The following is a 24108-nucleotide window of genomic DNA, read 5'->3' as shown; positions in this document are numbered from 1 at the left end:
ATCTTATCTTACGAATCATTAATTGTTTGTTTTGTTACTTTCGTTTGTGCTGTTCGATTAGGTACTGAGTGGGCTTTCTGTCTTTGAATCTACTTATTATACATTAGTTAAGTATGAGTGTCAAATATTATATAAATGTTATAGTCGACGGTGTAAGCAATGGCTAAGCTAATGCTTATTATTGGCTGAACAGCCAAATTCGTGTCGCCAATGGACTCACAGTTGACAATGTCAATTTATCGAAATGGAAATTACTACACAATCGAGTGGCCTGTTTGATCGTCTGTATTTTTTGAATTATTTACTAGCTGCTTCATTTCAGATCCTGTGATAAGCGTTGTTCAATGAAACTAACTCTTCATTTGTATATAATAGAAAAGATAAAGTATGCGTTCTATGATAGCTTTTAATGATAAGTCCAATGTATTCTACTGTGTCCAGTTTACTTATGTAGTTTATGCAACATTTTGATGTATAAAATAAGGTCAATGTTAGAGTGAATATCATACTTTATTTTATATTTAAAAAATGAACTTCGCAGGGTAGCTTGTTTACAGTGACATGAGGGTTACGTGGAACGTTGTCCATTCATAGTTTATTGCCGAAAATAGTATTAAAATATTGTTTGCTTTTATTTTAAGCCACGAAATAAACCATTTTTGTAATCTTGTGAAGTGAGGTTAATTTATTATTTATCAATACAGTCTAAGACTAGGTTATGTTCGTGACTCTCGCCTTAAAAATCAATTGTCTTATCATTATTCAATTAAACCTACTGGCAGCTAAGACTTTTAAATATTTATTGGAAAAACCTCTTTGTTAGATATTTTATGAGTTAAGATAGAACATATAAGTGCGAATTTAAAATGATATCTCTAGAAGTAAACCGTTAAGGTTTTGTTAACTAACTTATTATAAAAGTAACAGCTATTTAAAAATAGTTATGTTATGAGCATGTTAGAGTTAAAACGTAGTGATAGTATTTTATCCTAAAATTGCTGCAAATTCTTGGTTAAAGCTATCAACTTTATTTAATAAATCACGTAGAAAAATATTGGTTCGTTTTAATTAATATTACCGCCGGTAGACAGCACTGATCGTGGGCGACTGAAAGCCACATAGCAATTAACTTTTACGTTAAATATAATTTATTGAATTATCATTTAATCCCAATTCGTATCACTAATTTAATATTAAATAGCTAACATATATATAATAGATTCTAATAAATTGAGATGTTTTAATAAATCTATATATACCATTAAGATATAGCTTAACTAAATTGTTTTGTTAAAATATAAAAACATTTCGCTTCTACATTCAAATGTAGTTTATCAATTCTCTCTCAGTTTTGTGGACAACTAGAACCTTTTTAATCTCCGCGGGAACGGCCGCCATAAAGAGGGATCCCCGAGTAATTTGTCAAGGAAACGGGCGCTCTGATTTTTCCCGAATAATACTACGCTAATTCTTTATGAGCGTAGTTTTTGCTTTGACGCTTCGAATTGTTTTGTTTTTGTAAGATATAAATTACATCAAGCATATTCATTTGACTTTTATTTTGTATGAAGATTATAAATATTTATTAGCGGGAAAATGTGTTTACACTGTCGAGCTCAATGATTCATTGAACAATTTTTGTTTTATTTTTATTAATAGATTATATGGTTAATGCAATAAGCTGGTATTAGGTTTATGGCCGGTCTGGATCGGAACCATCCGCTCATCACGTATTCTGCCGGCAAACAGTAATAAGTATTGTTGTGTTCCGGTTTGAAGGGTGAGTGAGTCATTGTAATTAAAGGTGCAAGGGACAAGAGCATCTTAGTTACTAAGATTAGAGACGCATTCGCGATGTCAAGCATTCTAATCTTTCCACTTTCCATCAGTTAAACTATCTACCAATCAATGTTAATAAAAAAAGATGTTCAATTTTATTTCGTAACTGGTGCTAATTATATAATTCAATAAAAATGTAATATATATAATATAAGATTATGATTAATAACGTCAATTTAATTATGTTTTTAGAAATTTGTTTTACAAAATAACATTGAAATTGTTAACTTGCTTAAAAGATAGACGAAGTTTTAAAATGTTCTTTTATCTTTTCTTACTTTTTTTTTTAATATAAAAGCGGACGAGCTTATGCGCCACCTGATGGTAAGTGGTCACCAACGTCCATAGACATTCACACTGTAAGAAATGTTATAAATTACACTGGCTCACTCACCCTTTAATCCGGAACAAAACAATACCAAGTACTACTTTTTTGCGGTAGAATATCTGGGAGGTGCCTACCCAGACGAGCTTGTACAAAGCCAGTCAGTATTTGTAGGCGTGCGAATGATATTGAAAAGCTCGTATCTCATCTTCAAGTTTAGCCGCAAAAGCGAATACCAGTTAACGCAAACCTACAATTTGCAAAGCCATCGTCACAATTGTTCGAATTGACGCATCGTCGTTGTCTCTCGAAAAAATCGCAACTAACATCACCCTGATTTATGCTTCCAATACGCGATTTATTAGTCGTGGAAAATCCATGAATCTGATGGTCGTTTTTGTTCTGACATAACGCGTGATCGCGACGTACGGAAATATTGCGTTCGTGTTTTATGATCCGTAAATAAAAACGCATAAAAGCCGACCAGTTTAATGAGTGACTCCGGTCGAACTGTTTTGACTAGTATGTTAATGCTTGAAAACCTTATGGTTTTCAAATAAATGGAACGATTTTTATTGCAAATATTACAAGAATTAATATTTTTCTTTGTTTTTTATGGATAAGCTAGAGGTGTGTTGTTGTTTAATTATGTGTAATAGTCTAATGGCTCCATGTTGACAACGAAATATATTTATAAAGTAACGACTAAAAAATGTCTCGCTGCTGTCCCCTCTGGCCTTGAAGATAAAATTTGGAGCTTTGTCCACCAGTGTAAAATCTACTCATGTTAAGTAGGTACCTTAACATCAGTAGATTTTATACCGTTCGGCCTCTGGGTGCCACCAAGTTACCGATTTTTCTATTATATTCACTCCCGTGTCTCGTAACGAACGTAAATCCATTGATCATGCGCCTGAACTCTTTCCAGTCTCGGATTGCCATTGGATTATATATACACACACACTCTTACGCACTATAATATGTCCTGAACAGTTGCTTAATAAAGCCAAGATGGCCCAATGGTAAGAACGCGTGCATCTTAACCGATGATCATGGGTTCAAACCCGGGCAATCACCACTGAAGTTTTTCATGTGCTTAATTTGTGGTTATAATTCATCTCGTGCTTTTCGTGAAGAAAAACATCGTGAGGAAGCTTACATGTGTCTAATTTCACTGGAATTCTACCACATGTGTATTCCACCAACCCGCATTGGAGCAGGCAGTGATGGAATAAGCTTTTTTTTTTTATAGAATAGGAAGGCGGACGAGCATATGGGCCACCTGATGGTAAGTGGCCACCAAACGCCCTTAGACATTGGCATTGTAAGAAATGTTAACCATCGCTTACATCACCAATGCACCACCAACCTTGGGAACTAAGATGTTATGTCCCTTGTGCCTGTAATTACACTGGCTCACTCACCCTTCAAACTGGAACACAACAATACCAAATACTGCTGTTTTGCGGTAGAATATCTGATGAGTGGGTGGTACCTACCCAGACGAGCTTGCACAAAGCTCTACCACCAGTAAAACCTTCTCCTCAAAAAGGGAGAGGAGGCCTTAGCCCAGCCGTGGGACATTTACAGACTGTTAACGTGCCGTAATTTGTTAATCTGTTGAGACCGGCTGCCGTAACCAAAATTGGTCAAGAGGACATCATCATTATTGATGTGTTCAGATTTAAATGGTGATTGAGTCAGTGTAAAAGACAGTCTTCCTTTCTAAAGTAAATTTAAAGGAATAGCTTCGCATAATATCTGTATTGTAGCGGATATAAACCTACCCACAAATCAAACTGACGTCACGTTTTTCCTAACGGACAAAACTTAGTCGGCAATATACTAATAGTATTAGTTCTACTTCGCATTAAAAATCTAATGACAGATGATACTTTTGGCAGGCCGCGCAACGATAATTCAGTTAGCTGGTTGCGCATTAAATTGTCGATTTCGGTCATTGCTATATAAAAACGAATTAAAATTATTAGCAACTGCCTCACGCTTCTACTTCGTTTCACGTAACCGGACGCTTAATTTAAAACATAATTTACGTGAACATTTTAGTTTTTCGAAATTTTTGAGAAATTCACTCGAACATAAAATGGTTATGTTTAGATATTGAAAAAATAGGCATAAATGAAAATCCATCTCTTCCTCTGTCCTGTTATATCTTTAATATATTTTTTTATTTTATTTAAAAACGTAGACAGTCAGGCAAATGGGTTACCCGATGGTAAGTGGTTACCATAGCCCATAGACATTGGCGCCGTAAGAAATATCAAACATCTCTGACATCACCAATTCGTCACCAACCTTGGGAATTAAGATGATCGACTTTGACCCGCTCACCCTTAAAACCGGAACACAACAATACCAAGTATTGCTGTTTGATGGTAGAATAACTGATGAGTAGGTTACGAAGGCGTGCACAAAGCCCTGGTAGGCCCTATTACTAATTTGTAAATATACACTTACAATAAGCATACTGAGTCATTGTGATAAGATTAGGTCATTGTATAACACATCGCAACATTATCAGATATAAATATTTATAACAAGCGTACTTAACTTGCAGTAATAGTTTTATTAGACTAAGTTTTTAGACGTATAAATGTTAATTACAAACTTGTGAAAACAAGAAAGAAGCGAGCTATGCTCGGAGTATCTTTGAAGGATAAGATCAGAAATGAAATTATCCGGAAAAGAACCGGAGTCACCGACATAGCTTGCAAAATTAGCAGGCTGAAGTGGCAGTGGGCTGGTCACGTATGTCGTAGGACCGATGGCCGTTGGAGCAGATGAGTCCTAGAGTGGAGACCGCGAATCGGCAAGCGCAGCGTAGGGCGCCCTCCAGCCAGGTGGACCGACGACCTTAAGAAGGTGGCGGGCACCAACTGGATGCGGAAGGCGGAGGACAGGGAGCTTTGGCGCACCTTGGGAGAGGCCTATGTTCAGCAATGGACAACGATTGGCTGTTGATTGATTGATTGATTTGAAAACAAGAAAAAACATAAACATAAACATACCTCCTATATATCCTACATATGACTCTTCGACCGATTATTAATTTTATTTTATATAACTTTTACTTTCATCACAATGAATCAAGTTGTAGTAACAATAAACGTTAGGAACTATTTAATATTTTTTTCGTAATTTCGTTCCCACGAAAACAATCAAATATAAAAATTTGTTACGATTTTCAAATTTAAATATATTATTTTTTATTGTAACACTTTAAGCATAAAACTGGCCGTATTCAAAAACATTTTTACGAAATATTTTTCTCATAAAATGTAAAATAAAAAAACGTCCTAATTCAGTTTAAAAGCATTTTTATTTCGCTAGTTAGCACTAATACCTTAGAAACCTTTCAAAACTCGGTCTCTGGCAAATAAATAGAGAGAAATCAAGATCCAAATGAACTAAGACGCTCTTAAGAGTTTGTAGAGGTTTAAACTTCCTCAAGGTAAGTTGAAATAGATTTTTAAAGTCAGATCGCTCAAGTTTTTTTATTGAGTTAAGAATATTTAGAATAGAAATGATCGATCTTCAAAAATAAAAAGTATGTTTTTTACGGAAAAATGTGGCCGTCGAGGGACGCCCAAGCTTATTTGAAACTTCAAAACTGATGATAATTGAAAGAGAAAACCAAAGAATAAATATGAAGTGAAATAAATTATAACATAGTTTCGTTAGTAAATAAATATATTTTCTTAGTATTATACTAATATATAGCAACAAGTATATAGTATAGTATAAAGCGGCGGTGAAGCGGGGAAAGATGGCTTAAGAGAGCGTCGTGTCGTTTGACGTCACGGCGTACGAGTCGGTCTCAACGCTCGACAATAAAAATAATATTGTATTATAAAAAGCAGCAATGACTCAATTTGTTGGTAATACAGACTTATTTTAAATAGATGCGTTACATCAATAAGTAATTTAAAATTACAACAGTCAGACGTCGTTCAATATTTATTTACTTTAATTTATTAAATGTGACAGTTTTGGTGAATTAGTTATTTATATTAAAGTAAACTTTAAGCTTATGCGTTTCATATATTATTATATTCATATTTTAACCGCGGTCATACTTTTTTTTATTATTTTGCTCGACTTTTCGACGGTTGCACTTGTCGTGGTCACGAATAGAATGAATAAAAAAAGAATATGAATAGAATGTTACATTTTCCAAACATTGATATCAATAAATAAAATTCTAAAACAAATTTAAATTTCAAAAACTATGAATACTATGTTATTTATTCATTGTTTTTAAACAAGTTTTGCGTTAACTTTGTTTATAAAAACAATTGTTTGATAACCTTCAGGAGTAGATAAGTTTGAAATTACTTTTTAAACACAATTATTATCGTATCTACTTTAAGTCACCGAATCGAATTTGTCAAAAATTGACTGCAATTTTTTTAAGTATAAAAAACAACTAAAGAAAATAAATATAAAAAAATATTTATCATTGTTTGTAGTTAAGGTGTTTGTATATAAGTTTACGCATTATATATTTCTCATAGACAAAACAGTTACGTTAAGCGCGTTAGCAGTAAATATTTTGAAAAGCTTCTGACCCAGTTAATAAACTAGAGAACCGCGGAAAGTTTCATAAATTTAATTACGGGATACGATATTATATATTTTATACAGTTGAACAATGTTACTCTTGATAATGTTATATAATAAATCACTGTATATATATAATATATGATTGATTAATGTGTTATATACTGTGTCTGAGAGAAATGTTTTGACGTGAATACGTCTGGAATTTACCCTACCGATGCCATTAAATTTAAATAATTCTGAATGAGATCGTGGTTTTCAAGAAGCTGATTGAAACCGAGAGTCCGTGGCTCAGAATCTACGGCTGACATAAAAAGACTCAAAACAAATTATATAAAAAGAACATTAATATTTTATTAGATATAACTGTATATGTAGAAATATATATATAAAGAATAGGAAGGTGAATGAGCATATGAGCCACCTGATGGTAAGTGGTCACCAACGCCCATAGATATTAGCATTGTAAGAAATGTTAACCATCGCTTACATCACCAATGCGCCACCAACCCTAGTGCCTGTGATTACACTGGCTTACTCACCCTTCAAACCGGAACACAACACTACCAAGTACTGCTGTTTTGCGGTAGAATATCTGATGAGTGGGTGGTACCTACCCAGACGAGCTTGCACAAAGCTATATATATATATATATATATATATATAATTGCGAGAAGTTGCGATAATTTTATTAATACGATGCGCATTATATCAAATCACTTGCCTTCATCGGAGCAAACAATTCGACATTAGGTATATGTTGATCGTATTCAAGTCAGTTTCTCTCAATTTCGCCAACTACTAATATAGTCAGATTCATCACATTTTCATGCCTACACAACTCAGCAAGTTTGCACGTATCAGTCGCATTATTTTTTTTTAACACGAACCTGTTATCTGTTTTCTTGGATTTTATATTATGAGATTTAGTATTTCCATATAATTATATATAATTATTGAATAAAATAGTTTACTGTCTTTTATTTGCATTCGTTTTAAAATAACGTATTTTTTTATTAAATGATATGTATTCAAGGTCTTGGATTCCCAAAACTTATAGTTAATGTATGACTAAAAACCCTAACGCCATATATCAGCTGCTGTCGGATACGAACACCCCAATTTCCGGCATGATTCAGCTCATAATACATTTTTGCATCGATTATATCTCCCGGGGATATGTAACGAACATATATGGAACATAATAATTCGATCAAATTTTGAACACTTATAACGTAATAAAGTATAATATGTGAAATTTAGTTCAAGATAAAAGCTATTTTCGTCGATAACAATAAGATTTAGATTTGGATAAGGAAATTAAGCTTTTTAAGTATCAAATTCGATGGAGTTATTCTTGATAGTAGCGGCATTATGCAAACAAGCATATACGACTGTAAGTTGTAGTACATATGCCAACATTTTATATAAGACGATTCGAATGTCATCTGAAAGTTGAGAATGAATTAATTCAATTGGAAAACGCAATCAATACAAATTAAAATGCAATGAAAAACATACAAAATAGTGAACAATTTTCGAAATTGCACATCCATTGATAATTTGTATATCTTATCGCAATGTAATAACAGTAGATCGATAAATCACAACGGGAAATTGTTATAGATGACTCTTGGATGACCTTTCGTTACATGTAAATAATTTTCAAATTGATACACCACAAATGGACAATCATTTAATTATTGAATTTCTACAGTTTTCGATAATAAATTTCAACTAATTAATGTTGTTTTTATCTTTTCAATAGTTGATTTTGTTTTGTTATTGATGATTTTATTTTAAATATCGATATTCGTATTGATAGTAGGATTGGATGTTTTAAGTTAGTGTTTTTTATAAATTCATATAGCTTTTGTCTTTAAATTCATTCATGCAGTTCCAATCTTGTTTATAGTTAGATCGTATGATTTTCATAAATACGGTAAGCCTTGCATTTTTTAATGTTTATTATTATCTGAATAAATGGGTCTACGATATTAAAAAATTCGTTTAAAAAATATGCAATTGAAAAAGTGTTAGTTTAGATTTGTAACCATTTTTCTTTTTTAAGAATGTACTAGATCTAAATGACTATTCAATGGCTAATCTCAGTTGAAAGATAACAAGATATTTTAACATTGGCGCTGTTTCAGATGATTTGATTAAATGTTTGGATTGAACGTGCGATTCGCTTCCCTTTTGCCAATTCTACTGCCAAATCCATTTCAATGTAATACCATCCATCCATCTGCGATCTTTCGATCCACAAAGATGAGCAATGTGCTCATTCAATCAGGTGTTTTATTGAAAAAATTTAGCGGAGTATACGATGAAAGTGAATACTTCTATCAAATAAATTAACGTAAGTGAAAAGCACTCAAAATTATTAGGTGATCTAAATTGCGATTACATTTTGTGTACTTTTGGTAAAATTTAACGAACAGTATACCATAAACAATAAATATGTATAAATATAACATGATATACGTTTGAACACACATATGTACTATGTCCGACATGACAATAACAAATAACGGAAAAGCCAAAAAAGCATGCTTATGTTCATTTTTGTTTGTTACAGGCCCAAAAGTGGTTCGATGCTTCTATACAGCCGAAAGAAGGTACGCTACCGGCGCGATGGGTACTGTTGGAAGAAGCGGAAAGACGGAAAGACCACCAGAGAAGACCATATGAAACTCAAGGTGCAGGGGACAGAGGTAATTTCAACACATATCATCTTCAATTATTAAGATTGTAGTCTTTACATTTCACCAAAGCGTGCTCTATTCTGTTCTTAAATGCTTACATACGTATACCTTATACTATACGAATACGTACACATTAATATTGACTTATATCCAATATTGACAACCAACTTATGATGATATACTATTTTGATGCGTGTATTCTTCAAATGTTGTCTATCAAAATTACAAATTTACTAAGCAAGACGGGATGAATACTTGTCATAATTTTTTAACATATTTATAATTAGAATATAAATATTCATATAATATACAAGTTTAACTTAATTACTTCATAATAACTCGTACATGGAAAATTATGTATGTTTTATATTGTCCTAAAGTAAATTATCATATATAAGCCTGCAATAAAAAGTTATAAATTTCTGTAAGCAGCCCTGTAATATAAAAGAGAAATGTGATATAAACATAATTTGTGAAATGGAAATCACAGAGGGGAAAACAACTTTCACCGGCCATATCTCAGACAAACACACCTGTTTGCGGAGTGTCAGCGTGTTTGCGGTACCTTTTTCTCTTTTATCATATTTTAATGTGCGTTTAATGTAAGGCTGATACGGGATTTATTTTTGGTTTCACGGATACGCCGTGTCTTGTTCAGGGTTTTGGTGTTCTATCGTTTATTATTCTCTTTATCAAAATGAATAAGGGTCGACAGTTTAATAAATAAAAAATGGTAATGTTTGTTTTATTTTTATGAAAAACCCATGAAAATCTATTCAAATGGTAATTTAAATATTAGCTTGTTATGAAGGAAGAATATTGGATTCCATTCAAGTTTTGTCGAAATAAAAAAAAAAATCCAAGTCACGTGAGAAGTGGACGCGAAAATATTCAGGAGTTATTGAAGACAATGCTAGATTTTCAGAACAGTTCAGTGAATCTCATTTGGCGCTGACAGCTGGGGTCGCAGAGTGACGTCAGCAAACAGCGCAGCCTCGAATACTCGATTATGAGGAAATTTAAGCCAGCTACGTTTCGGTGCCACACAATGTTGATTGAGTAGTGTTTCCTGGTTGTTATTTTTGCACGCTATCAGCTTAAACAATAGCTGAAATCGTTTTTGTTATTTCGGTCTTACTAAATTAAAAAAATAATGGTAAATCAATATCTCGAACACGTAGACTATAAACATTTACAATACATCAAAATATAATAATGTCCTACAGACCGATTTTGGCCACGGTGAATCTCAAGAGAAATTAGCAAACTACGAGATATTACAGTGCACAAGTGTGTGCGCAAACCCAGGTACACTCTCTATTCCCTAACTTTCATAATCCGATGTGACGGCAATCCGACACGACCGGAAAGAGTTCAGGCGTAGGACCAACGGCTTTACGTGCTTTCCGAGGCACGGGAGTGTACACCTATCCAACTTCTAGACTCCGGGCTGCTACTGAGAATTTTCTGACATAAAAACCTAATAATTTTTTATTGGCCCGACTTGGGAATTGAACCCGGTACCTCCGAGTCCTTATATCAATCCACTAGACCAAAAAGGCAGTCAACATATATTAGATGATTGTCATATCTCTATAAACAATAGAAATAGGTAGTGGATGAAACAACAAAAATCCCATTTAAGCACCCTTCACATAAACAAATTGATGTTGACCAGTAAACCCTTCGAAACGGTTTGATGAATAAGCAAATGAATCTCTACCAATTAACTACGGGATGGGAACCACTAATTGGACCCGATAAAGCGGTCTATGTGCTATATTTTATTCTTTTCGTATGCGCTCGGTTATTGAATTCATTATTTCGGATGGGTGTCACTTATATTTTTAATGATTTTGGGGACGCGTGGCCAACATGAATACTTTGGGCTGAAATTGTATTATATCGATTCTACATTTGCTTATGATCCAAATTTAAGGAAATCAGATTTTTTTAAAAGGAATGTGTTTATAGTAAATGTTTATTTATTCTCAATGTCTATAATACAATTTCAACCGCAGTGACTTATATATATATATCCTGGGACATTATTCACACACGGCCATCTGATTCCAAACTAAGCAGAGCTTGTACTATGAAAAATAGACAACAATATACTACATAAACTACTTTTCTTTTGTAAATACATACTTATTTAGATAATCACACCCAGACTCAGGACAAACAGACATGTTCATGTACACAAATGTCTGTCCTGGGTGGGAATCGAACCCACAACCTTCGGCGTGAAAGGCAAGTATCTACCAATCACGCAAACGAGCCCGTCAAATATTATAATATTATATGTTTTAAATGACGGCTAGAATTACTTTCTATTTCTTTAACTATTTATAAAGGTAGATAGATGAGTAAAATAAATTAAAATTCACTTCTTACGCCGTCAATTCTTAAAGCCCAGCATTTTAATTTAGATACTTATTTCTCTCATTAATACATTAGTAAATACCCATTCAAAGAAGATACAGCATTGTTTACTAATCACATATAACGTTTAAAAGGCCAAAAATTAAATTTGTGCCTGTAATTATATCGCTCATCATTCAAATGTTTTTTATAATAAAAACAAAAATAGATGAATGTTGTTATTGTTTTATTAAAATGTAATTACATATACTTTATTCGCGTAGGCCCAAACAACTGCTTTTGTGTCGTAAATTTAAAAGAATAAATCTACCACCGATTCTATTTATAGATTATACAGCGAACATCCGATAAAAAATGCAGTGGTTATTAATAAAATTACATATTATATTCATTAAATTCAATTTATATATCCTGCATGAAAGTTCTAGTATCTAACTCAAATATTTTTATTATCTTTATAATTTTTTTATATTAGGTAAAATTATTATAATTCATAAATATTTTTTTAAAAGATTCATTAATATACTATTTATAACCTAACTTTCGTGATTCATTCTTATTTTAATATCTCACAGCTTGGCTACGAGGGAAGTTTATAAAATAAACAAACCAACTTTGAAATCTTGTATAATACAGGCAAATATTTCTGTTACATTAGTACCGGCAACATGACCCACTAATTCATGGAAAATATATATTTAGCTGGTAAAAAGTAAGCCGTACCGTAGGAAATGTCCCATTAAATTCTAGTTAAAAATATGAAAATATTGTAAGCAAAATATAAGTGCAAATGTAAATTGTCCCATAACGGGAAACCAGTGTTTTCGCTTTGAAAACGAGAAGTTGAATAGGGCACAACAATTAAGAATAATAAAAATACGCGTGAAACCTCTTTTGTACACAATTCATAACGCTTAAGCCGTGTAGCGTGGGCGTTTTAAAATCCAATATAAACAGTTGAACACTCTAATTCACGTGGCAGGTTTTCTCGGTCTGGTATCAGAGCACGCTATTGTTTTGTTCTTAGCTTGGAATGATGCCAATTAAGGAAAGGTGGAAGTAGTTAGCGAACCGCGACCTTGTTCAGGTGAATTTATCACTGGTGCTGTCTACGACTTTGCGAGGGACTCGAGATAAAGTATCGATAGAGGCAAACATGGTGCGCTTATATTTGAAATATTACATCTTTGTAACAGCGAAAACAAATAAATATCTATTTAAATTACCCTATTTTTAAGAGATAACAAATTTTAGATAACTTACTATTTAACTATTTTTAATTCTAAAAATCTATAATTGTATAAATACTAAATCAAAAATTTCGTTATACAGATATAGAAAAACTGTTATATAAAGGTTGATTCAGACAGACACTAGACTTGCTAGTTTCCATCTTGGACAAAACTTTTCATACACGCAAACTGTCACTTGATAACATACAAGAGACTGAAGTTAATAGCGAAGTTTTGCATACAACTGTCTTAGATGAACATTGCTGTCATACTATGTATAAACAATACGTCCTTTAGCCTAATAAATTAAAATAACTGATAAAAGATTTTTTTTTTGTGTCTATTAAGAGTAATTTTGCAATTTAGTCGCTACCTCTTATATCTTGGGTAGAATTTCTTGGGCACGCAACTCTGTCACTTGTTTATGGGCGAGAGGCTCCAGGTGACGGTAAAGTGCTGCGTCGCCAGAACACTATCTTTGGCGATAGCATCGGAGAGAGTGAACTCTAAACTTTATACTGTATGTCACAACTATTTGTGCGAGATAGCCGAGTTGACCATTTCTCGATTACGGGCTTTTTTTGAGGCTTCTTGTTTTATTTTAGTCCTTTGTATGTTTAATTTATTGTATTAATCCTTACCTTTACATATAAATAGTATAATGTTTGCTATTTAAAATAAGCTTTTGAGAATTTGTTTTTCTAATAATCGTGTACCTTTAGTACCGTTTTTCATATTTACAATATCGTATTAATTAATAAATACAGTTTATTTACCGAAGAGAAATATATAATAAATTTTAACCTTAATTAAAGATGGTACGCTTGGTGGATTGTTTCGGATAACGATTCGATTTAAATGTATCTTGATATGTTTCACATAAAGCCTTGATTGTGACTAAGTGGATACTGGTTATCAATTTTTGAAGTCACCATTTCCAGATAAAATATTTCATTTTACGTAACGTACAATAAGAATATTCCTCATACGGACTGATTTTTTAAATTTATTTTAACAACAAGCCGGTATTTTATTCATTCCTTTTATATTGATGGTTCTATATGACGTGTAAGGGTTTCATGGTATGTTCTATTTTTTGTTCGTTTTGTTTTTTTGCAACGCTTCTTTAAACGTTTCTTTCCAAGGAAACTATTATCCAAAGCGTTAGAAGTGATGTATTAGTACAACTGCAAAATTATGTATAGTGATTGCGTACATGCAATCCCAAAATTGCATGTAAAACTATTTTTCCTAAAGTTTTGAAGAAAATTTTGTTTCACGTAATTCTAATGAGCCGAAACAATTTCATGTTTTTATATGGATAGTGAAATGTTTTGTGGATTTGGTTAACGTGATTTATATACCGTTTATGTACGTTAATGAAAACACAATTCTCATAGACCGAAAACATAATCTTCGTCAGTATAAATTCGCTGCTGAATGAAGTATGATTTCTCGTAAAATTTAAAGTTCAGATGTATTGTGTGGATAAATTTTTAGCTGCACAATAATTTTATTGGATTAAAAATTTACCTATCGTATATATTCGCATCAATTTGTGGCGGCCATAATTATGAGGTAGAAACGGTCGTCTGGTTCGGACTCGGCTTTTGAATGCCTCGTTACCTACGATCCCTGTACTTTCTATAGTGGGATATGTGCCTCATAAATTCAGCTTTATGTATACGAGCGATGAAAAATCAATTTTTGTTTATGATTTAAATTTTAATGTACAAATACTTTGTTGCTGTTAATAATTTCGTCGATATGAGATGAACTTAACGAATTTAGATAATTTGCTGTATAACTGTTTCTTCATGTGAACTTTAATTTTTTTTGGTTAAATTTACATTCTTCGTTTTGTTTTTTGAATAATTGTTATTTGTGTCATACATAGTAAAATGTCATGTTTTACTATGTATGTATCTTATTGTTATTTCTTAATATATTTTGTGGATTAAGTGGAATTTAATCGACGTAGCATATTGTTATTCAAAATATATCCTTATTTGTTATATTGTTACATAATATAGCATTAATCGTACAATTTGTATCGACTATACTTTGATGGCCGTTCATTCTCGATTCCCATCAGTATAGATGACAGCAGCTCTCAAATTAATACTATGTCTTTCGAAACAATTGTCAGAATCGCTCAAGTAGATCCGAGCATTTGTTTTCAGTCCAATAGCTGTTAACCCTGGCTTGATGCCAGCTCACCTCGTTTACGTAAGCAGCTCGCACCATATCGCCGCTTGGTAAATCAGACGATCGCGACGGACACAGCTAAATATCACGCTCGGCTTCACATTATCAACTGATTGTCATTGTCATTTCACTATATAAAAGCGAGTTTTACTATAAAAATATTTAAAAAATACTTTACATTTGAAACAAATATCATACAACACTTTTCCTTAAGAAGTAAGGAGGCATATACCATATATACTTAACTTACTTTTAAATAACTTAGTCATAGCAGGAAAACCTTATACTTGAAATAGATATTAAGTGGGATTAAAGTTATTTTATAGACAATCAACTTTTGCTGATAAGTTAAAAACTAATAAGATTTTTAACTAGAATTTTATTTATCACAATCATTTTATTATATTAAAGAAAAAAGAGAGTTTGGTAAGGATTTTGTTTTTTATTTAAATAAAAAAATAAAAACGTTGAAGATTTTCCATGTAATTCGATCACATCCGTCAGTGGATACGAACGGGCGAGCCAGCCGGGTTCTGAACTAGTTCCATTCAAAGACACCTATGCGTGTGGTGCTTGTAATATTCACTAGAACCCTTTAAAAATGCATTGAATCGAGAAAAATTAAGGTATTGGAAATATTATGCATATATGTAGGTCTATAAGTTTTTGTGTTTTTATATAAAATATTTTTTTATTATTCATATTTAACTATACCGTATTAGTAGTGCTTTTTATAGTACTGTGTAACATTGTTACATTGTTAATTTTTTTCATAGAATTTTGATGCATTCAATTAGAAAAAAGAGATGTTATTTATCCCCCAAACCTTCGCCTCAAAAAGGGAGAGGAGGCCTTAGCCCGGCAGTGGGACATTCACAGGCTGTTACTATTGTTGGTATTCAATAAATACTAAGCTTAACATGAAAAATGAAAAAAGACTAACGTATTTTAAACCAATATAACATAACATATATAACAATATCAGTTATTATATTCATCCTTTATTCGATTGGTAAATAGGAAAAGATTATTTAAGAAAAACTAAATTAAAAAATGTGTCGTTATATAATGGCAACGTGATAACAACGCTGTCACGTTATTGGTGCGGATGACAAGAAAACTAAACTATTCCTTACCCATTAATATTTATTATTTATAATTATCTAGAATTTTGAATATTAATTAACAACATTAAAATAAATAATTGATCATTGGAGTGGTAAAGTAATTTAAAGAACATTTGCTAAGCTAAAGCATTATAAAAATAATAATAATAATATCGTGGGACATTATTCACACAAGGCCATCTGATCCCAAAATAAGCAGAGCTTGTACTATGGAAACCAGACAACTGATGTACTACACATACTACTTTTTTTTTGTAAATACTTACTTATATAGATAATTACACCCAGACTCAGGACAAACAGACATGTTCATGCACACAAATTTCTGTCCTGGGTGGGAATTGAACCCACAACCTTCGGCGTGAAAGGCAAGTGTCTACCAACCACGCCTATCTGCCCGTATAATATATTCATATCTTACTTGGGTATTAGAGATGACTTGATAATATTTCATCCACTCGTTACTGCTGAAAATGATGAATCATTATCATTTGCCAAATTTTGATAAATATAATTAAAAATCATTTGATCATCTTCAGTGTTACACAGTAAAGTGTTTTTAAACAACATTTGGTAAGCTTAAACCTTACAATTTATACGTAGGTACCAAACCTACGTGGCGTTTGAAGTGCCTTCATTAAAAGTTGAGCGTTGTAGAGGGCAGGCGTCGGACTAAATATATTTCCGTTAATAGGGAATAAGAACCTTTTGATGTCGCAGCTGAAGTATCTAGAAATGCTTACAATCAATTTACTTAAAGTATAATTAAAATGGGAGCTAAATATTTTAACTGTAAGGTACAGTGAAGTACTAATAATGTTATTTTCAGATAGAATAATATGTCTTAATTTATTTCAACAAATGTAAATTCAATTATAACGAGGACTTACTCGTAAATGAATTGATTTTGATGGAATATTTTTAATTAATTTAAAATAAATTCGACGTTAGCTAAGAGACAATATTTTAAGAGCTTATATTTAGTTTTGCAAAAATATAATGAATAAACGGTGTGTTTAAATAATAATATAGATCAATTATCCCTATGATGGTAGGGATTGTGCAAACCCGCCTGTCCGCTGGTGGGTCCACCCACTTAACACATACTCTACCGCTAAACAGGATCAATTTATCACTATGATTGTAGGGATTGTGCAAACCCGCCTGTCCGCTGGTGGGTCCACCCACTTAACACATACTCTACCGCTAAACAGGATCAATTTATCACTATGATTGTAGGGATTGTGCAAACCCGCCTGTCCGCTGGTGGGTCCACCCACTTAACACATACTCTACCGCTAAACAGTAATACTTAGTACAAGTACAAGTGACATAACATCTTAGTTCCCAAGGTTGGTGGCGCATTGGCGATGTAAGCGATGGTTAACATTTCTTACAATGCCAGTGTCTATGGGAGTTGGTGACCACTTACCATCAGTTGACCCATATGCTCGCCCGCCTTCCTATACTATAAAAAAACTTCCCTAGGTTAGTGCCAATGTCTTTGTGCGGTTGTGACCACTTACCATTTCCATTCGTTACAGGTAATCAGCCTATCTATTATAATAAAAATTAAAAAAATCGTAAAGTTTGTTCGGTCTTGTATAGTCAATTTTTTCGACTAAAACCTTGAAGTTAAAAGAGTCGCTGGTGTTCACTGGTGAAAATTTGCAAAGGTTAAAACTTTGTATATGACTGTAATAATGTTATCGTTGAAACGATCGCAGAAAAGTATTTGACACGTAAGGTCATTAAAACTAATTAATATACGCGATTTGAACTTGTACGATTTTTATTTATATTATTTGTGTCGTAATAAATAAGAAAATAGTTATTTTCTTTTTACAAAGAATTCATAGCATGTTTTCTCCCAGTTGCTTCTCAGATCTGTGTTTTCTAACATTCCTTTTATCTTTTTTTTTAGTTAAACGATAAGGAATGATAACATAGCGTGACTTAACTTTGTATAAATCGGCTTGGTGTACATTATTTCTTTATTAATGAAATTCATGGAAGCAGCTACTTAAATTAAATAAAGATTTGTGCTAAAGAATATAAAACTTTAAATATATTCATAAAAATTTCGAAAATCACCAGTTCAGTAACTGCAATCTTCAAATATTCTGATCTCATTTATCGTAGATCTGTGACACCTTTACGTCTAAGCTGGTTGGTGGAAAAACAGATATTTGGCTGAGGTCCAACTCAGTACACTTGAAGTAAGAAATGTCACACGGAATCACACTCAAATAACATTTTACAGAGACTACCTGAACAGGTGTACGCGTTTTAGGTACGGCCGTAGATATTTTAACTGGCTCTCAGGATGCAGATGCCTTTTTAAAGGCTGCAGAGTTAAAAGTGAATTATTTTCAGAATACGAAGATGCATTGACTTTGATAAATAGCTTTTAGGGATTTAATTAAATGATTTTTAGCTTCGATTTGCATTTTACTTTACAAAAAATTTAAAGTAAAGTAATAAAATAATTTAAGCCTCTAAAGGGCGTAATTGCCTCGATCCTATTGAAGAGATGATTTAAAGCTTATTTCACCACAGTGAATACCATAAATTCTATAATTAATAATTACATAATATAAATGCTTGTGCGTTCTGCTTGTGATCGTGTAACTTTTGCACGACTTGACCAAGTTAATATAAAGTATATATTTGTTAAGAAGATGGTTCATAGATTATATGCTCAATTTTAAATAGTCGAGTAATCATATGAAATTAACTAAAGATGAAAGCTCATAATATCACGTTACGATACATAGTATCCTTTATAAACGTTAACGAATATATAAGTTATGTATTATTTAACTACTATTTGTTTTAAGCAGAATTAAGCTTAGCAATTTCCGACTTGGTGGGATGGCTTTGTTCTAGCCCGTCTGGGTAGTTACCCCTCAACACATATTCTACCACAAATACTTAGTATTGTTGTGTTGCGGCTTAAAGAGTGAGTGAGCCAGTATAACTACAAATAGAAGGGACATGGTATATTAGTTCTCAAGTTTAGTGGCACATTAGCGATGTAAGGAATGGTTGATGTTTCTTACAGCGCCAATATCTATGGGCAATGGTGACCATCAAGTGGCCCATTAGCCCAATTGATAAATAACCATATTATACCTCCTCTTCAAAACAATCTATCTAATCTGTCACTGTGATTTTATGAAGTAATTAAATATTTTAGTATTTAAATAACTTAATAGCAATAGTGTATTTAAAACAAATATCTTTAGAATAGAAAACATCCCAATATTCCCAGTTATAACTCACATAATCAGAGGGACGTCCCCTAGACATGTTTCTCGTACAAATTGATGCATTTGTGATTGATCGTGATAAGAGAGCGTGTGATAAATTATACCAACTACAAGCTTTGACTGCCTCTAAACTGCGAGTCGTACGTGACTTAAGGGTGGAGCGTACGACGAACGTTCTCACGATTTAAGATCAGACGGAATTATTTTTCTCATTATTGAAAATATCGTTGACTTTAATCAGATATTCTTAAATTGAATTTTATTTAGCTTTATATTCAATTTTATCTTTGACCGAAATCACATTTGACAAATTATTGTATTTAACTTTAAAGCAAATTTTCAAATAATCTAAATGTTTCGGACGAGATAGCAATATTAAAATCGCATTAATTGTTCGTAGCAATTAAAAGTATAAAAATAATGAGCTACATATTTGCAAATTAATATTCGAAACGATATTATCATAAGTTATTTAATTAAGCTAATGCTCATTTTAATCCCAGTATTAAAACTTATATAAATAAAAAAGAGACAGAAAACTAACTCAGTACAAGTAGCTAAAAATATAATGTCGGTGAACAGGTCGTGGACTAAATTTGTGACACCTACGTAAAGCTGCCAACACAACGTATAATATTATGCATATTAATACTGACAATAAACTTTTGCGCAAAATAACAATCGAATGTACAATAATGAAGTTAAAAAAAAGGAAGAGAAAAATATATAATTATGTACTTAAAATAATACAAGAAAATATTTTATAAGGGATTTATTTTACTTCTTATAGTGTTTTCTCTTTGTTTTTATTTTAGGTCTATTTTATTAACAAATATTTTGTTTTATATATATATATTACAAATAAAATCAAATTGGAATATATTTTATTAAAGCACTTTCAACCGTCGTGTAAGTGTAAAGCTACCACCGTTTCGGACTGTAGACCCTACCGAGAAAAACCGACAGGAAATTTAGTTTTGTAACGTTATTTTACGTTTGTGTATAATTTATTTGATTATTATATTAAGTCCTATGATTTTCATGTATTTCCCATTAAATAAAGCGTGACGTATAGAGAAACCATTTCGTCTTTCAAACCTTAACTACACTGTTTTGTTTTTGAATGTATGTATGTAAGTATGTACCAGACAAAGTCTGATGAAGTCACTAGGATGATAAATTATATCGAAAACTATCTTTGTCTACCAGCTGTACGTGACTTAAGGGTGCTGGTAGGGATACGGAAAGACGTTTTAAGTCGGTGCTAAATCATTTTTATAAGTCGAGTGTTTGAAGAATCGTTTATGACAATTCAGAGCAATTTCTGAGTTTATTTAGAAGTTAATGTTTTATAACATAAATAAGTAAACCTGTGAATGTGAAGGTAATCTAATAAGCGTAATATAATGGACAAGAAGGTATGTGAAGTTTAAATATTTGATAAGCTCAATCGATTTTGATGAAATAAATATTAAACGGTACCTTGGAATATTCCTTATAATAAACCATTATTTGCATTTGTAATTCTTAGCCGTTTTGAAGATTACCAAGGACAAACAGACAGATAAAACAAATGATTGTTTTAGTAACTCGCAAAAACACAGAAATCACAGAAAACACTTAAATTTTATTTACTTGTATGGATGTATATAGATGAGTTACTGTGCTCGGCGCACTTGCCTACTATCGCACGGTGACGTGTCACAATGAAAATTTTATTTACGAGCGATTGCAAAAGATTTATCGTAACCAAATGATGAGTGTTTTGTATAGTAAATAATGGGGAGGGGGCTGGCGACCAAAATTTCTATATGATTTGCTCACGTGGCAGAGATGATTAATTTTTATAATAGAATAGTTATAAGAAACATTAAGTAACGCGACTGCCAGTATGATAGTACAGTAACAGCCTGTGAATGTCCCACTGCTATTCAAAGGCCTCCTTTCCCTTTTTGAGGAGAAGGTTTAGAGCTTACTTCACCACGCTGCTCCAATGCGGTGGAATACGCATGTAGCAGAATTTCAATGAAACAAGACACATGCAGCTTTCCTTACGATGTTTTCCTTCGCCGTCAAGCACGAGATGAATTATAAGCACAAATTAATCACATGAAAAATCAGTGGTGCTTGCCCAAGTATGAACCCACGATCATCGGGTAATATTCACGCGTTCTAACCACTAGGCCATCTCCATTTTTTATAATATATTTTCAGTATACTTCTGATTAAACTTTATTAAGAGTTCAGATTCTAAGATCTAGGATGTATAAAATTAATAGCTTACCATAACTGATATTATAAAAATAAATTTATTTGTTTGCTACGCTTTCAGTGTTTAGACAAGTTAGTAAACGCTTACTGTGCGAGGATGCTGTAATATATAACATAATATATAAGAAAATTGATATTCCGTATTTATTTAAATTCTAATAAACGTCTGCTATTTTACTGTTGTCTAATTAAATGCAACTCTGATACCAGAATCTGTTTTCGTCTGTCATTGAATTTATAATGAAGTTTCTAGACTGTAGAGAGATGTTCTGTTATCGCATTGTGCTGTTAGGTATTTTTCGAATAAATAGTTTTGATATTAGAATAATTAAAAATTATATGATTTTTTTAATATATTTTTTTAATGAAATCTGTTTGTTTCTGGTCAACAAAGAATAGTTTATTTCCTTATTGAAATATTTTAGGCAAAGAATGAAATCATAATTTCATAATTTGTTGTATGAAATGACGCACAGATTATAATTGATTTTGAATTTTTTGTTTTTAAATATAGTTATAAGCAGAAATTGAAGGCCAACACGTTACAGCCAACAAAAATTTCTATAATTAATTATTCTTTAAGTTGATTTTTTTAAAGATTTCAATAACACATCAAATATCAAACGGAAATTTAAAAATATGTTCGTGTTTCGTCGTAAAGTATATCACGAGAATTGAATCCAAGATTTTTCTCAAATAATGTTTGTTTGTAGATTAGCGTTACATATATTGGATTGGCTTGAATCGTAAAAGTCTAATTCACTCACGAACTGGCGTTTTCTTTCCATGGCACAAGAACCGAAGTGCAGATATTTATTGTCAATATTATTGTCAATTCTAAAGCATAAATATGTATTTATTTTTCAAACTGTTTTATTTCAATTGAACGTAGCTTGCGAGAGAATAATCGACAGATATCATATATATTAGCAATTTAGCGACAGAAACAAAAACAAAACAGTAAAGTAAAACTTAAGATAAATGTATGAACAATTAAATGTATGTACATCCTCTACATTTTTAACAATATATTTGATCGGTTTACTGTTAAAACGCTAGGATCTTGGAGTAATAGTGGAAAAACTTTTATTAAAAATATAATGACTCATGTATTTCCTTTACTGGTGACTGGTGACAATCAAATAAACGCAATTGCGATTCAAAAGGGAAATACTGCTCGCATTATGGTCATAATTTGTACAGTAGCTATTTTTAAATTTTTATATGTATATATTTAAGGCTTAAATGTAAATAATTTATATATAATTAAAATATATAATATGTAAAAGAAGTTCTAATTGATTTTGGGCATGGTGGAATAGTATTTTTTACTATGAAGGTCCTTTTGATTACTCTAAGTAGCAATTCAATATTATAATATAAATATTTGTTAGAAGGTTCTTAAGCTATATAGAGAATTGAAGGACGATATAGTGATTTGTACAAAATCAGTTAAAAAGTAAAATATGTGATAGAAAAAAATGTGTAAAACAATTTCATAAGGAGTCAGCTTTCTGAGTATTCATTAAATGCTACAGATTAATTGCAATTATTACTATTAATGTCAAGTATACGTCTCAATGTATGTTTTAAATTCGATAGGACTGAAGTGCCACCTATATATAAATCACATATATGGTAATACATCAGTACCTAACCTTCACTCAAGCGCAAACAACAAAGTGCTAAGTTTGAATAAATTCGAATGCATATCATAGGAAGAAAAATAAACATTAATTTATACATATATGATTTGTTCTATTTTTATAAAATTACTTTTACAACAATTAAGAATTAGAACAGTTAATTTTATATTAAAGGTAAATAGCTATATTTATAATTTAATGTATATAAGCCTCCTATATTTTGTCTAGACATAAATAATGTTGGATCTTGGAAAGTTCAATTTGAATTACCCGGGGGAAAACTACTCGTAGTATTGAAACTGGAAACTGGAACCCACATTATTCTTTTCAAGTAACTTTAATATATGACGCAACTGGAGCACGATCGTATTTGGGCCTAATTTGTGTATGTAAATAGTAAAAGTGTTGGATTTTTCATTTAGAATCATATAAATATTCGATACTTTCGGCACGTGTATTATTTAATGAAACTTAATTTGGTTGGGTTTTGTGTAAGCCCGAGGGTAGGTACTAC

General features: G+C 31.9%; 1 protein-coding gene across 3 annotated transcripts in view; it reads left to right on the top strand.

Moving 5' to 3' along the window:
• Positions 1–24108, top strand: part of LOC126773770 (calmodulin-binding transcription activator 2) — a 74094-nt gene that overhangs the window by 24288 nt on the left and 25698 nt on the right. For 2 of the 3 annotated variants that reach the window (XM_050494916.1, XM_050494915.1), the window contains exon 2: positions 9327–9462. In XM_050494916.1, coding sequence (XP_050350873.1) covers positions 9343–9462 — 120 coding nt within the window. In that variant the 5' untranslated portion in view covers positions 9327–9342. Of the gene's footprint in view, positions 1–9063; positions 9108–9326; positions 9463–24108 lie in introns of those variants that run through there. The other variant, XM_050494914.1, reaches the window with a different exon arrangement.

The sequence above is a fragment of the Nymphalis io genome, chromosome 15 (genome assembly GCF_905147045.1).
Source record: "Nymphalis io chromosome 15, ilAglIoxx1.1, whole genome shotgun sequence".
Classification (NCBI taxonomy): domain Eukaryota; kingdom Metazoa; phylum Arthropoda; class Insecta; order Lepidoptera; family Nymphalidae; genus Nymphalis; species Nymphalis io.
The sequence above is the reverse complement of the archived record's forward strand: the minus strand, read 5'-3'. Positions and strand labels throughout refer to the sequence as shown.